The following is a 15,840-nucleotide window of genomic DNA, read 5'->3' as shown; positions in this document are numbered from 1 at the left end:
TTCAGTATGAATAAATCAGGTATCTTTAAGGATATTAATATAAAGAAAAGCCCCATTATAATGAGCAAAATGTTCAACATGTTTTAAGCCTAGGAAGTCTGAGGATGTTTCAAAATTTTAGGAAGCAGCCGTATACATATATGCATATATGTGTATATATACTTATACATATAAAATAATTCATCTTCTTCCTTCTTTACCTTTTGACTCAAAGGTTTTGACTTTCTCTTTTCTTAAAAGGCTTTTTAGAAGTTGATAATGATAACCCAAGTTAGGATACATTTGCAAATTAGAGAAAAGGGAAAAAAATTACCTATAATCCCACCCAGATGCTAATAGCTTATATTTTTACTTTCAGTCCTCGCCTGTGCTGCCCCATTCACACGCATATCTTTGATATTGTATGTTTAATTTTTGTGCCCTTCTTCCCCCCACTAACAATAATCATTTTGGCCTTTTTGCTACATAGTCATTGTAACTATTCTTATTAGTCAGACTTTTGGGGATCAGCGTTATTGAGATATAATTGACATACAATAAATTGCACGTATTTAAAATTTATAATTTTATATGCTTTGACATGTATATACTATGAAATTCTAAATAGATCTTTTTAGCTTTCTTCTCCTTTTGGAATCCCAATATGGAAAACAGATGAAAATTAGCAGTGGACCTAACCCAGAGCTCTGCCCACTGGTGGAGGTTCCCCTGCCCAACCTTTTTATCTGAGTCTATGCAGAACAGATTTTGAATTGCTATGCAATAGTCTACTGAGTACCATAATTTGCCTAGTCATTTGTCTTCTACTAAGCAAGCAGTTATGCTTTATTGTAGTAGTAATCCCTCTTCTCTGTCCTTTCTGCCCGCCCCCTTACCTTATGATATCCTGCTTTTCAGACCCTGTCTTACTCCACAGTGAGTTTGTACTTTTTCCCCCCTTACTATTTAAATATGTTTTCTAGGGAGTGACATGGAGCTGGATTTGTTAGCAGCAGCTGAAACAGAAAGTGACAGCGAAAGTAACCATAGCAACCAAGATAATGCTAGTGGGCGTAGAAGTGTTGTCACTGCAGCAACTGCTGGCTCTGAAGCAGGTATGTTACTTTATCCTTATCCAGCTTTCTTGCCTATACTAAAGCTATGTATATATTCAACATGAATTTGTTAAACTGTACTCCTTATGATTTGCACAAGGGTGGCTAAGTCTTTATAACTTCATCCTTTTTCCCTGTGGATGTTAGTGAGGACATATTTTAATGACTTTTTTCTTTTCTGATTTTTTAAATACTGAATTAATGTTAAGGTTCATTGAAAAGAATTGTTTTGTAACTAAAATATTTTAATAGTGGGTTTTGTGGATTATTGACTATGTCTTGGCATTCTGTTTAATATATGTATATTTTCCTGAATGAGGGAGTACACTGTATTTTTAAATATCAACAAACTGACAGTGGTTTCGGTTTTAAAAATAAAAAATTTAGGTGCAAGCAGTGTTCCTGCCTTCTTTTCTGAAGATGATTCTCAATCAAATGACTCCAGTGATTCTGATAGCAGCAGTAGTCAGAGTGACGACATAGAACAGGAGACTTTTATGCTTGATGAGCCATTAGAGAGAACCACAAATAGCTCCCATGCCAATGGTGCTGCTCAAGCTCCCCGGTCCATGCAGTGGGCTGTCCGTAACACCCAACATCAGCGGGCAACCAGTACAGCCCCTTCCAGCACATCCACACCAGCAGGCAAGTCTGAAAACTTGGTATTCTTAAAAGTGCTTAAACAGGTTTTTAAAATTATGTATGTTCATCTCAACAAATTAAGTGGTTTCATAATAGTTCTAAATTGTTTTGTCGAGTTTAGATACTTATGCTTATATCAAGGTTTCTCAGTCCCTGCACCATTGCTGCTTTGGGTTGAATAATCCTTTATTTGTGCACTGTAGGATATTTAGCAGCATCCTTGACCTCTGTGCACCCAGATGCCAGTAGCAATACTACCCCTACCCCTCCTTGTGACAACCAAAAATGTCTGTAGACATTGCTAAATGTCCCCACTTTGGGGCAGGGGCAGTAGCAAAATTGCCTCTGGTTGAGAACATTATGGTAATTCTTGTCCCCCCTCATCATTGCCCTGTCTCATTTAGTGTGGTTTAAGAAAAAGTTTTTTGTTCCACTGCTGCATTTGCCAGTGCAATTGATCTTTTAGTTTACTTAAATATGTGTAGTGCTAGAGAAACACAATTAGCATCTGACAACTTGTGGTTGTCCTTTTTTCTTATAGCAAGTTCAGCGGGTTTGATTTATATTGATCCTTCAAATTTACGCCGGAGTGGTACCATCAGCACGAGTGCTGCAGCTGCGGCAGCTGCTTTGGAAGCTAGCAATGCCAGCAGTTACTTAACATCTGCAAGCAGTTTAGCCAGGGCTTACAGCATTGTTATCAGACAGATCTCGGACTTGATGGGCCTTATTCCTAAGTATAATCACCTAGTGTACTCCCAGATTCCAGCAGCTGTGAAATTGACTTACCAAGATGCAGTAAACTTACAGGTACGAAAACATTGAAAAGTTACTCATTCAAATAAATTTTTTGGCTGTCAATTATGAGAATCCCAATAAAATGGGAATTAATGTTACAAGTATTTAAATGTTTACATCATACTACTATATCAAATTTAACTTTATTTGGATAGTTTTAACTATTTTAGTTTGGTCTTCATAGAACTATGTAGAAGAAAAGCTTATTCCCACTTGGAACTGGATGGTCAGTATTATGGATTCTACTGAAGCTCAATTACGTTATGGTTCTGCATTAGCATCTGCTGGTGATCCGGGACATCCAAATCATCCTCTTCACGCCTCTCAGAATTCAGCTCGAAGAGAGAGGATGACTGCACGAGAAGAAGCTAGTTTACGAACTCTTGAAGGCAGACGGTATGAAGTTCTTCATGTATGCTTGTATATTTAGACAGAACCCTTAGGTCCTAAAAAGTTATGATCTTCTTGACTGCTATTACGTAAGACCTCACTCTGTTTTGAAGGAGGGAAGTGCCTTGTATTACTACTACTTTTTTTTTTTTTAACATTTTATTTATTTATCCATGAGACACACAGAGACAGAGGCAGAGACCTAGGCAGAGACAGGCAGAGGGGGAAGCAGGCTTCCTGCAGGGAGCCCAGTGTGGGACTCAATCCTAGGACTCCAGGATTACGCCCTGAGCGAAGGCAGACGCTCAACCACTGAGCCACCGAGGTGTCCTGTATTACCTTTTTTTTTTTAATTGTGTAGTTGAAGCAAAATAAGTTAGTTATAATCCAAGCTATTTTTAAAAACTCATTCAAATTGCAGGAATCTGATGCTAAATACTGCTCAGTGTTGAAGTAGTTCATCTACATCCTTGTGTCATTATCCCTCTCAGGCTTTCCCCCTTTCTCCAATGAAAGGCATATATTCATGGGAAGACTTAATTTTGACCATGATTGAATATGAATGCATGTTGTACTTGGGAAGAGGAAGTGTGCAGTTAGCAAAGCTGCTCTTTGATTCCCTCAAGTCAAATTTCTTTTTCTGTGTCACACAGTCTGCTGAATTGTATTTAAACTATATTTCTGTATGTTTTTCTTTCTTTTCTTTCTTTCTTTCTTTTTTTTTTTTTTTTTAAGATTTTACTTGTTTAGAGAGTGAGCACATGTGAGAGAACGCATGAGTTGAGGGAGGGAAGCAGTGGGAGAGGATTTTCAAGTAGACCCCCTCGGTGACTCCCTGGGTAGCACCAAGCCTGGGGAGGTGAAAGAGGCTTGATCTTAATGACCCTGAGATCATGGCCTCAGCTGAAATTGAGAGTCAGATGTTTAACCTTCTGAGCCACCCAGGTGTCCCTGTATTTGTTTTCTTTCTGTTCGGTTAAGATAAAGTAACTTTTCAGAACTAGGAATTTTTTCAAAATTTTATTTATTTGAGAGAGAGGCTAGCAAGTGAGCATGGACAGAGGGAGAAGCAGACTCTCTGCCAAGCAGGGAGCCTGATGACACCCCTCTCATTGTGGGTTTGTGTGTGTGTGTGTGTGTGTGTGTGTGTTTTAAGATTTTACTTCTTTATTCATGAGAGACAGAGAGAGGCAGAGCCATAGGCTCCCTGCAAGGAGCCTGATGCAGGAATTGATCCCTGGACCCTGGGATCATGCCCTGAGCTAAAGGCAGATGCTCAACTGCGAGCCACCCAGGTGTCCCTCAGTGTGATTTTGATTGATATTTCCCTAATGCCTGAATGATGAACATCATTTCATTGGCTTATTGGTCATTTGTGTATCTTCTTTGGGGAAATGTTTGTTTAAAATTCTTTGCCCAGTTTTTAATCACTTTTCTTTGTTATTGAGTTGTATGAGTTACTTATATTTTCTGAATATAAGTTCCTTATCAGATATAGGACTTGTAGAAATTTTATCTAATCCATGTGTGTTTTCATTTTCTGGATGATGTCCGTTGAAGGATGTAAGTTTTTAATTTTGATAAAGTCTAATGCTGTGTGTGTTTTCTTGTTGCTTGTGTTTTGGGTGTCAGGATTGGCAGTAGTTCTCAATGTGTGATCTCTAGAATGGCAGCATCACCTAGGAGCCTGTTAGAAATACGAAATTTGGGGCCCTACCCCAGACCTAGATTTTGATAAGACACTAAAGTTTGAGAAACATTGTCTTTAGGGAAGAAGTTCCTTTTCCCATTCCAAAGGACACTGGAATTCCTTTCTTGGTTTAAAGCACAGGACAGTGGAGCACCTGAGTGGCTCAGTCGGTTTAGTGTCTGACTCTTAATTTTGGCTCAGGTTATGATCTCAGGGTAGTGAAATCATGTCCTGCATTGGGCTCTGTGCTCAGCAGGAAGTCTGCTTGGATTCTCTCTCTCTCCCTCCCTCCCTCTCTCCCTCTCCCTCTCCCTCCTTCTGCCCCACTCTGCCCACATGCTCTCTCAAATAAATCTTTAAGAAAAAAGTACAGATCAAATTATGCACAATGGTTATATCTCTAAAACAGTCACAGGGGTAATGAATTTTGATTTATGGATATTCTCAGTTCCTAATCTTACATATTTATGGTAGTGGTCAGTTTAACATTTGTGTCGTTTTTAAAACATTTTCATTTCTTTTTCCTCCTACAGACGTGCCACATTGCTTAGCGCCCGTCAAGGAATGATGTCTGCCCGAGGGGACTTCCTAAATTATGCTCTGTCCTTAATGCGGTCTCATAATGATGAGCATTCTGATGTTCTTCCAGTTTTGGATGTTTGCTCACTGAAGCATGTGGCATATGTTTTTCAAGCCCTCATATATTGGATTAAAGCAATGAATCAGCAGACAACATTGGATACACCTCAGCTGGAACGCAAAAGGTATCTGTACTTGCCAGGAGGTTGGTTTAGGAAATGCTTAATTTCTCAGTGTGGTCTCTATTAGTATATTGTCCGATTTTTGGAGTGAGGAGAACAGCGCTTCAAAAGAGAAAGAGGACAGGAACATTTCATGTGGGAAAGAGGGCTTGAGTCTCCATAGCTACTCCTTATTTAAAACAGGAAACCTGGGCAGCCCTGGTAGCTCAGCGGTTTAGTGCTGCCTTTAGCCCAAGGCATGATACTGGAGCCCTGGGACCAAATCCCACGTCGAGCTCCCTGTATGGAGCCTGCTTCTCCCTCTGCCTATTTCTCTGCCTCTCTCTCTCTCTCTCTCTCTCTCTCAATCTGTGTGTGTGTGTCTTGAATGAATGAATGAATGAATGAATAAATAAAATCTTAAAAAAAAAAGGAAACCTAAGAATCTAATTAAGCTTTATGCTTGATGTAGTTTATCATGTTTTCTATTTTGTATAAGTATTCACTGTTTGTTAATGTGATTCTCTTTTGCTTTCTTTGAGCCTGTTTTATAATTGTAGTACATTTGGCTGTCCAGTCTACCATTCCCAGAGTCTAAAACTTGATCACAATGTTTGAAACTGGCTAGATATGTAACTGACTTTTTCAGTGTTTTTTTTTTTTTTTTGCTTATAATTCCCATCACCTTTGCTCCATATTTTATGTAAAATGACTCACTTGTCTTTTTAAAGGACGCGAGAACTCTTGGAACTGGGTATTGATAATGAAGATTCAGAACATGAAAATGATGATGACACCAATCAAAGTTAGTGTACAGAAAATCTGCTAATCTACTTCAAGAAATGGCTGCCTCAGTATTTCCCCTTCAAGCTTTTTAACTTCATTATTTTCTGTCGGGGTGGGAATTTCTCTTTTCTTCTCTATGTCCCATTTCTTGCATTTTCTGTCCATTTTTCCTTATGCATCCTTGAATTATTTGCTTCATAAATAAGGATGAATTAAATGTTACGAACTTTTCAACAGTTGGTATCTTTGCTATTTTATCTTTGTATCCCTTGTGTTTTAGTTTTATGTTTAACTTTATTTTTGAAAGTCTTAGTAGAACCTTATTAATACTGATGCAAAATAGGTTTAGTCAAGAAAATGAGAAATTCCAGTTATAACTCCCAAATATCAAAACTCTTAACAGTGCAATAAAAAAATATTTCAAAGTCAAGAATTATTTTGGAATCTTCTGCAGTCTCTGTAGTTTCTTAGCTCTTATTTCAAGTGGAATTTAAAACAATTTATAAAGTGTGGGGTCAAATAGCCCAGTCTCTTGTCTATTTCTTATTAACAGCTAGTACTTCTATTCAGCCCAGGGGAAGACAACTGACTTCACTGCTGTAGTTTGAAAATCCAGTTGTAGCTCATTATTTTCACAGCATACTGTAAGCACTGTCCAAAGTTTTATTCCATTAAGGGGAGGATGGTGTTCTTATGCTTACTGTTGAGATGAATGAGATGTCCAGACATTTCTGTCTTGTAGAGAAAGCAGAACTTAGTAGTAAGCAAATGCTCAAATCTCAGCTCCTGACCGTCTTCTCTTAGAGTCATCAGTGAGCCTAAATATGCTTCAGAAGCTAGCTGTATTCAGGTCTGAATCCCTAGAGAAAGAGAAAGATACGGGAAATGTTTGTCCAATACAAAAGTGGAACAAGATTTGTTACTGCTAATACTTTTTAAGATAAGTCTGTATTGTGGTGTTAACGTATACATAATAGATTTTACCATTGTAACCAAACTAATATTTTGAATTATCTCCTAAAAATATTACCAAAATTTTGGACAGTTTAACTTATTTTTAGTTTTTGAGTGGCATTAAAATTTCATGAAGAAGGAAAAGGAATTTTGGACTGAGCAGATTAAGATGCTTTTCCTTCCCTAGTAATTAATATTTTCTAAAAACCACTTTATCTCTTTATGTGTAGGTGCCACTTTGAATGATAAGGATGATGACTCTCTTCCTGCAGAAACTGGTCAAAACCATCCGTTTTTCCGACGCTCAGATTCCATGACGTTCCTTGGATGTATACCCCCAAATCCATTTGAAGTGCCTCTGGCTGAAGCCATCCCCTTGGCTGATCAGCCACATCTGTTGCAGGTGATTTAAATAAACTAGTCAGTCTTAAAAGATTTCTTTTTTAAGTGACTTTATTATTTTTTTAACTGTACAGTATAACTGGAATATTTCTGTTAAAATTCCAGCCAAACGCTAGAAAGGAGGATCTTTTTGGCCGCCCAAGTCAGGGTCTTTATTCTTCATCTGCCAGTAGTGGGAAATGTTTAATGGAGGTTACAGTGGATAGAAACTGCCTTGAGGTAAGATAGTAAAAATCTTCACAATATAGTATTTGTGAATGAGAACTTGTCGTAATATCTAGAGTCTTAGAAATGCATTAATCCAAAATATTGTATTGTCTCAAATAATGGAAGTATTAGAAATTCCTGCCTTATGACAGATTTCCACATAATTTCATACTTCTGTCAGTGTCACTAAAACTGCTTTGAGACTAACTTGTTTTATGTCAGGTGACTTCATCTATAAAATGGCAGTTTTGTTATGTGTTTTGCCTATTTCACAGAGTTGAAGCTACTGAAAATTAAATCTTGATGTGTGTAATGTATATACATGTATTAATGTGTGAGCATATATAGTATTGGCTTGAAAAACTTTTTAACTGTAGAATGAATAAATAAGGTAATACTAATAATGACTTCTTGAATAATTATATCTACTAGGCATGTTCTCAATCTTTATTACCATGTTGGATAGAAAGTATTTTTATCCTGATTTTATGGGTAAAAAAACTGAGGCTTTCATAGATTACATAAATTTCTTGTGGGAAAGTCTGTTGTTAACTAGTTAAGTAGCAAATCTAGTTTTTAGATTAAAGTCTGATTTGAGAGCCTAAAATTATACAGTCCATACTGCTTCTCCAATGAAAATGTAATAACATGTTTAAGAGCAAAATTTTATTATCTAAGGGATATAATATTGAAAATACATAGAACATTTGAAATACATAGAACATTTGAGTAATCACATATTATAGAGACTCCTTTAAAAGTTCTCTGAGGCTGCTGTGATAAATGCACTGGAATTGCATTAGTGCATTTTCATGGGTGGTCAGCAAGGGGAATCGGAGAAAAGAAACAGGCTGCATCTTTGTAGTTGAAGTGCCAGAGAAGAATTACTTAACTTCCATGTGATTCCTGTGGAATATTACTAAGTTGGAAAGGAAATCTAGTAGGGTTGAGTTTTTTTTTTTTTTTTAATGTATGACTTTTATATGTAAAAATTCATAGGTTCTTCCAACTAAAATGTCTTATGCTGCCAATTTGAAAAATGTAATGAACATGCAAAATCGACAAAAAAAGGAAGGAGAAGAACAGAATGTGGTGCCAGAAGAAGTTGAAAGTTCAAAACCAGGGCCATCTGCTCATGATCTTGCTGCACAATTGAAAAGCAGTTTACTAGCAGAAATAGGGCTGACTGAAAGTGAAGGGCCACCTCTTACATCTTTCAGGTATTTGCTGAGTGGGGATATTTTTTCTGTTGCATTAATTTATGGGTAGTACAATTCTTGTAAGAATTTTTATTTAGGAATTTTATAATTTTATTTCATTTATATGTAAATAATAGACTTAAATGTTATCTTATTTCTGTGCTTTCCTGATTTATAATCAGATATTTAAATATGTGATTTTTCTGGATTTTTGAAGTGACAATATAGCCATTGATTGGCATTCTAATTTTCCTTTTACTTTATTGAGGAAATTCTAAGACTATGTTTTTTAATGTTAGTATATGTCCATGTCAAATTGCCAATTATAGACATGTTAGCAGCTTAACAAAGAGAAACATGTGAATGATTAGATAGAGCTTTCTAGGTTTGTGACTCTCACACTTGCTTGGGCTCCTTTGCCAAGTTTACAGTTGGTTATTATCTTCTTGTAAGAGGTAGGTTCTTTGCTTTCCCAATAAAAATTTGCTAGTGTATACTATGTCTCAGTATGGCTAATCACCAAATGATTTGTTGAGTATCTGCTTTTTGGTTACAGGATGTCAGATAATTATTTTTGGTTAGGAGTTCAGGGAGTTTAGGAAACTATATACATTTTATATATACAGTCCAACAATCAAAAGGCAAGGAAGAATTTTGGACTGGGGTGGCACAAGCTTTTCAGACAATATGGCTCGAGCTGAGATGGTTAGAATGCGTAGAGGCAAACAGATTGAAGGAGAGAAGATTTAGAGGTAGGGAGACAAGTTAGAAAAGCTGCGAGTTCAGGTTAGTGGTAAAAAGGGGCTGAAATAAAATATTGCCTTTGGGGATGGATAGGAAATTATGGAAAGAGAAATTTTGAAGGACTTAATCGCTCTGGAGGAACAGGGGCAAGAAACATTAGAATTTGTTTCAAGTTTGTGCAGTAGGGGAAATGGTACTGTTCAAAGAATGCAAGAGGCAGTGTCATTGAATTGTAGAGGCCATATTCAGTTTTCCTGTGTTGAGTTGGACTTACATGTCACTGACATGGAAATAAATATGTAACACTGTGGAAATTCTGGTCTGTTGTGAAAGTTTGAATTGGAGAGGAGGGATGATGGACTTAAAGGAGAAGAGATAAAATTGAAGATGAAGGTAGCAGCTAGGAGATGTATCCTTATATAAAGGACAGAGGGATAATGGAGTAAAAATTAGTTCTGTGAGGCATGAGTAGTTATAGAAAAATTCTGTTAGAGAGGATGTGGTTTGAAGTACTTACGACTTCAGAATATGAAAAGACCAAGAAAATTACTGTCATTGACCAAAAATCAGGAAATTTTTATAGTTGGTTAAATTACTTCCAACTCTCCCTTAAACCTCTTGCAGGCCACAGTGTAGCTTCATGGGAATGGTTATTTCCCATGATATGCTGTTAGGACGTTGGCGCCTTTCTTTGGAACTATTCGGCAGGGTATTCATGGAAGATGTTGGAGCAGAACCTGGATCAGTATGTATTTTGAGCACTTTTAATTCTGTTCTGCCAGATAAGAACATATGTCAGAGAATAATTCTGTCATGCATTCTTTTTTTTAAAGATCCTAACCGAATTGGGTGGTTTTGAGGTAAAAGAATCAAAATTCCGTAGAGAAATGGAAAAACTGAGGAACCAGCAGTCAAGAGATTTATCACTAGAGGTAAAGGTATTTAGATTTTCTTATACTATACATATAGTGTGCTGTTTATATGAAGTTTAAAAACAAAAATAACAATTTCGCTTAGGGGTTAAAAATTTAATATATGGCAATCACCATATTTAGAGTAGTGGTTATTTCTGGCAGTTGGTTTCCTAACATCCTCTCATGATCAATGAATTATTTCAGTGGTTTTTTTTTTTTTTTTTTAATGTTTTAGATGTCCTTCAAACCATTAAGGTTAGTATATTCCATTGATGCTCAGATTGTTTTTGGCTAGTGGGAGTCCTTTGGCTCATCGGTCCTTTTGACAGGATTCCGATAACATTGATAACGTCTTTACTTTTTGGTAGGTCTCATGTTGTGTATTTCCTGTCACAGACCTTAAATCAACCATTTCTTCAAAAAGCCTGGTTCCTTTTAGTAGGAAAAAGTATTTCAAGATTATAATATAGGCTGTTATTTCAAGATTATAATCTAGGTTGTAGAGTTATTCACTGCCTAGTAGGTTGGTCATAGTTTCTAGGTCTCTTCAATGGGTAAAGCTAGGAAATTTTCCTTTAAAAAAATCATATTATAAATGCATACTTGATATTTCCAATTCAAATTCAAGATATAGAATCACAGAATTGCTTTATTTCCACCTCTTAGTCTGTATCTCCTTTCTTCTGAACCAAAAATCCAACTTCCCAACACTAAGAAAATTATTCTTTTGCTTTTTATATTATAGCATATACACTGCAGTCTTAGAATCACATCAACACTACCACCCCCAAGATAATTATCAAAAATAGCTTAAGATTTATTTGCAGTTTTTTGTTCTTCCAGCTTATCCAATTAGAGATTATACAAATTGCTTTGTTTCGAAGTCACTTGAAATAATTTTTTCTTTGTGTGGTTTTGCTACTAAGCTGCATAAAACCAAGCCTTTCATTTTGCTTTCAATTTTTTGTGATAGCTGTCTCTCCTTTTTTGGGTTCGGTTTTGTACTTAATGTAAAATATCTACAGTAGTGCAAGGCCAACTCTATAGAAGAAAGTTTATTTAGGGAAATCTAGTTTCTGTTTCTTTTTTACCATCCCCCACTTCTCCCCTTCAGAGTTTTGTTGTTTTTAAATGGTCTTCCTTCCTTTTAAAAAAATGTAATCTTGCATGTGTGTGTATGTATTCATTACCCATCTCTCTTCCTTCCCCTACTCCTGACCCTGAGTGTGCTATACATTTTACTCCATCTTGTTTTTCCTAGTTAACAGTATATCCCAGAGGTAAGATAGAGCAATGTTCTGCCTTCCTTTTACAACTGCATTTTATGGTTGTATCACAGGGGTTTTTTTTTTTTAGCCAGTCTCCTACTCATAGACATTAGGATTTATTTCTAATCTTTTGCTGTTACAAATAGTGGTCCCTGTTTTTCTTTTTAGGCTAGTGTGTGTAGTCTTTAAGATAGATTCTTAGACATAGAACCTAGACATGGGGCAAAGGGCATATGCATATATAATTTTGGAAAATATTTCTGCACAATGGTTATGTATTTTTGTGTTTGTAACATTAATATGAGATGCCTCTGTAGTCCTGCCAGCAGTCTGTCAAATATTTAGATTTTTGCCAATCTGATAGGTAAGAAATGGCATCTTGTGAAATTTTAATTTGCATTTCTTTTACTATGAGCAAAGATAAACATTGTTTCATATATTTAAGGATATTACTTTTTCTATGAACTCTGGTATATCTTGTGCATTTTAAGTTTTTTCCTCAATTTTCTAGATTTTTTAAAAGCACAGTATCTTATGGTGCTATGTATATTATTCATAAATACATATCTTTGTCTGTAGTAGGATACATTCACCAATCATTTTCCCCAGCTTGTCATTTTTCTTTTGCTTTGCTTGTGGTTTTCTGTCACCAAAGGAATATACCATGTTTTCTAGTATTTGCTGTCTTTTTTTGTGTGTGTTTGGTTTGTTTTAAACAAAACACACTTTTAATTTACTTAGAATTATCCTAGTATATTCCAAAATTGAACAAATTGCTGTTTTCCAATAGACTTAAAAAAAAAAAAAGATTTTGAGAAAGAAAGAAAGGAGTGAGGGAAGGGGGAGAAAAGGGAGAAGGAGACTCTCCCCACTGAGCTCAGGTAGTAAGATTGAGCCCCATGCAGAGCCTCCCTATGATTTTCTCTCTCCCTCTCCCTCTGTACCCCCCACCCCCACACTCACTTTCTCTCTGAAAAACAAAACAAAAACAAAAAACCCCCATAACTTTATACACTCCTGACTTTAAATGAAAAACTAAAATTAGTTTAAGATTTTATATAGGAAAATTTTAAGGAGGTTTCTAACGTTGAAATTTACTACTTTCTGGGTGTATTTTAATAGGTTGATCGGGATCGAGATCTTCTTATTCAGCAGACCATGAGGCAGCTTAACAATCACTTTGGTCGAAGATGTGCTACTACACCAATGGCTGTACATAGAGTAAAAGTCACATTTAAGGATGAGCCAGGAGAGGGCAGTGGTGTAGCACGAAGTTTTTATACAGCCATTGCACAAGCGTTTTTGTCAAATGAAAAACTGCCAAATTTAGATTGTATCCAAAATGCCAACAAAGGCACTCATACAAGTAAGTACTAAAAACAAATTTTTGTTTCATCAAAACAATTTTAAGTATTTATAGTAGGAGAACTTTAGTGTACATTGACATTTTTATACAATTTTATTCTAGATTAATGATTTAATCTTGTTTAAACTACTCTAACCAACAGTTTAACACTTTGCTCTTTTAATGCCATATTTATTTTCATAGATGTGATTGTGTTAGTGAGTTTGTCATCTCAATTGTTACATGTTTGGGGAGTGGGAAGTTGTAAATTCTGTGGTAATAGAAAAATGTATTGAGTGCATAACAGTATTTCCACCACCCCTGTATTATTTTTTTAAGATTTTATTTATTTATTCATGAGAAACAGAGAGAGAGAGTCAGAGACATAGGCAGAGGGAGAAGCAGGCTCCCTGCAGGGAGGCCTTGATCCCCAGACCCCAGAATCATGCCCTGAGCCAAAGGCAGATGCTCAACCACTGAGCCACCCAGGCGCTCCCCACCATCCATGTATCTAATTAGCACAGATACTTAAAAAAAATACCATCCTCTGGAGCAGCAGTGCTATTCAGAGTATGTTTGCAGAGTTGCTACTAGTCCCCAGTGAGATAGGGAGCTTGCAACCAAATATAGATTGGTTGACTAAGTTACCTCACTGATACTTTAGCAAGACACTAGTTTTTTGGGTAGTAAGATTTTCTAAATTAACATCTGGGTACAAGCTCTACCTCCTTGAGGACCAGCACTTAGGTATTAGGATTCCTACCTAATTTTCAAAATAAAAAAAATCTATGAAAATTATAAATGCCGTAAGGAGGTTATAACTGAGGATTCATGTAAGGTGGGGGCAGAAGATTGTCATCTTGTAGATGGATAATTTAAGGAGAGGGAATTATTAAGAAAATTCTATATTTTACCTAGGCTGTAGTGATACTGTATTGGGGTTCGGTAAGCTGCCACCATAGAGGCTGAATGAGCTTTAGGAAGGATTAAGGATGAAAAGATGTGTGGAGTACTCCAGCCTTTCATCATCAGTTTTACCACTTTCTGTAGTGTTAAAATAAAAAGAAATTGGCAAATGTGAATGAGGGAACCTGGAAAGTCCTAACATTTCAGAAATAACTTTTCTGCATTCTTTTTAGGAAACCATACTCTGGCTTATTTTGCTCAAGGGTTTGAAGATAACAATAGCTAAAATGTTTTAGGGGTCTTGTAATGCTTAATACTCAAAACTAAGAACAAAGAAAATAGGACTCTAGCCACATAAGAAATCTCAGCATTATTTATGGTGAAATTATTACATAATGTAATGTAATAATAATATTACATGTTACATATTATTTCACAACTGTGACATAATTCATTAAATACTGAGTCAACATCTATTACATGCCAAGTACATTCTATATGATTACCCTCAACCTTCAAAACCAGGGGGAGAATCAGAGAAAGGTACTCACACAGATGCTTAGGGAGATAATCTTCATCTGTCATGTTCTTATATTTGTCTCATGTCCTCACATGGACTTTCAAAGTTAAGGTAGTTGCATTTCCATTTATGTGAACAAAGTGTTTCATATTTTCTTCCAGGTTTAATGCAGAGATTAAGGAACAGAGGAGAGAGGGATCGGGAAAGGGAGAGAGAAAGGGAAATGAGGAGGAGTAGTGGCTTGCGAGCAGGTTCTCGAAGAGATCGAGATAGGTGAGATCATTTTGTATCTTTTACTGAATAACCACCTTTTTGAATGAAATTGGAAGTAGGCCTGTAATGAGAGGGTCTCAATTACAGACTATTTTTAGAAAAAGTTTTAATATTTGGGTATATGAATAGTAACTATACTATGATTAAAATGTTCTGCTTTAAAAACCCTGGGTCAATTGAAATTACGTAATCTAATATTGTTTCCAAAATTGTCTTAAATTTTATTTGTGGCAGTTGTGTTATACTTAAGCCTCTTAATTTTTTTCCTGTTAGGGTGGGTGGCATTTTACTTTCGACTAAAATTTCCAGAAAATGTGGATGGATTCTTGATTTCTGATATTTTATGGTCCTGTTCCCTTAAAGTCAAATTGAATTATGCATTGCAAATTTATAGATTTTTAAGTAGCAACACCTAGAAGATCTTTATTTCCCAACCATCATCTGTTAGGCATTCTACCACCTTAATCTGATAACTGGAACTACCTGCATGTTCTGGTTTTCCATCTTTGTTACCAGTTGTGTTGATGTTATTTTGCAGACAAGGGGCATGAAATTAAAAGAGCTTTGTTGGTCTTTCAGAGACTTTAGAAGACAGCTTTCCATTGACACTAGGCCCTTCAGACCAGCCTCTGAAGGGAATCCTAGTGATGATCCTGATCCTCTGCCAGCACACCGTCAGGCACTTGGAGAGAGACTTTATCCCCGTGTACAAGCAATGCAACCGGTATGTATGGTGCACTTACCTACCTTTTAACTGACTGTGCCATTTTTGTTTTTGAATTAAAGTTGGCATTGTAAAATGTTAGCTACTGGCAAGCCATGTGGTTGAGGACTGGTAAAAAGGAAGGTTAAGAGGGAAAGCAGTCAAATTTGCTGGAGGGTAGCTTGAGGTTTGTTTTTTCTACCTATGGCTAAGTTGGCATTCTACCTAATAAATTTCTTGTGTGCTAAAGAATTAGCTGTGCATT

General features: G+C 36.3%; 1 protein-coding gene and 1 long non-coding RNA gene across 17 annotated transcripts in view; one reads left to right on the top strand and one right to left on the bottom strand.

Annotated features, from left to right (window-relative positions):
- Positions 1-15,840, bottom strand: part of LOC102156908 — a 166,219-nt gene that overhangs the window by 87,025 nt on the left and 63,354 nt on the right. For 10 of the 11 annotated variants that reach the window (XR_005368451.1, XR_005368454.1, XR_005368453.1 and 7 more), the window contains exon 3: positions 6,842-7,000. This is a non-coding gene — a long non-coding RNA (uncharacterized LOC102156908). Of the gene's footprint in view, positions 1-6,071; positions 7,001-15,840 lie in introns of all 11 variants that reach the window. The other variant, XR_005368457.1, reaches the window with a different exon arrangement.
- The window catches only part of UBR5 (ubiquitin protein ligase E3 component n-recognin 5), a 135,960-nt gene that overhangs the window by 106,127 nt on the left and 13,993 nt on the right, over positions 1-15,840 (top strand). For 4 of the 6 annotated variants that reach the window (XM_038555239.1, XM_038555237.1, XM_038555241.1 and 1 more), the window contains exons 37-50: positions 963-1,094; positions 1,482-1,739; positions 2,278-2,546; positions 2,719-2,930; positions 5,148-5,378; positions 6,086-6,159; positions 7,325-7,497; positions 7,602-7,715; positions 8,703-8,923; positions 10,271-10,391; positions 10,480-10,584; positions 12,951-13,194; positions 14,761-14,872; positions 15,452-15,596. In XM_038555239.1, the coding sequence (XP_038411167.1) occupies positions 963-1,094; positions 1,482-1,739; positions 2,278-2,546; positions 2,719-2,930; positions 5,148-5,378; positions 6,086-6,159; positions 7,325-7,497; positions 7,602-7,715; positions 8,703-8,923; positions 10,271-10,391; positions 10,480-10,584; positions 12,951-13,194; positions 14,761-14,872; positions 15,452-15,596 (2,411 nt within the window). The remainder of the gene's footprint in view (positions 1-962; positions 1,095-1,481; positions 1,740-2,277; positions 2,547-2,718; positions 2,931-5,147; positions 5,379-6,085; positions 6,160-7,324; positions 7,498-7,601; positions 7,716-8,702; positions 8,924-10,270; positions 10,392-10,479; positions 10,585-12,950; positions 13,195-14,760; positions 14,873-15,451; positions 15,597-15,840) is intronic. The other 2 variants (XM_038555240.1, XM_038555238.1) reach the window with 1 other exon arrangement.

The sequence above is a fragment of the Canis lupus genome, chromosome 13, assembly GCF_011100685.1.
Source record: "Canis lupus familiaris isolate Mischka breed German Shepherd chromosome 13, alternate assembly UU_Cfam_GSD_1.0, whole genome shotgun sequence".
Taxonomy (NCBI): domain Eukaryota; kingdom Metazoa; phylum Chordata; class Mammalia; order Carnivora; family Canidae; genus Canis; species Canis lupus.
The sequence above is the reverse complement of the archived record's forward strand: the minus strand, read 5'-3'. Positions and strand labels throughout refer to the sequence as shown.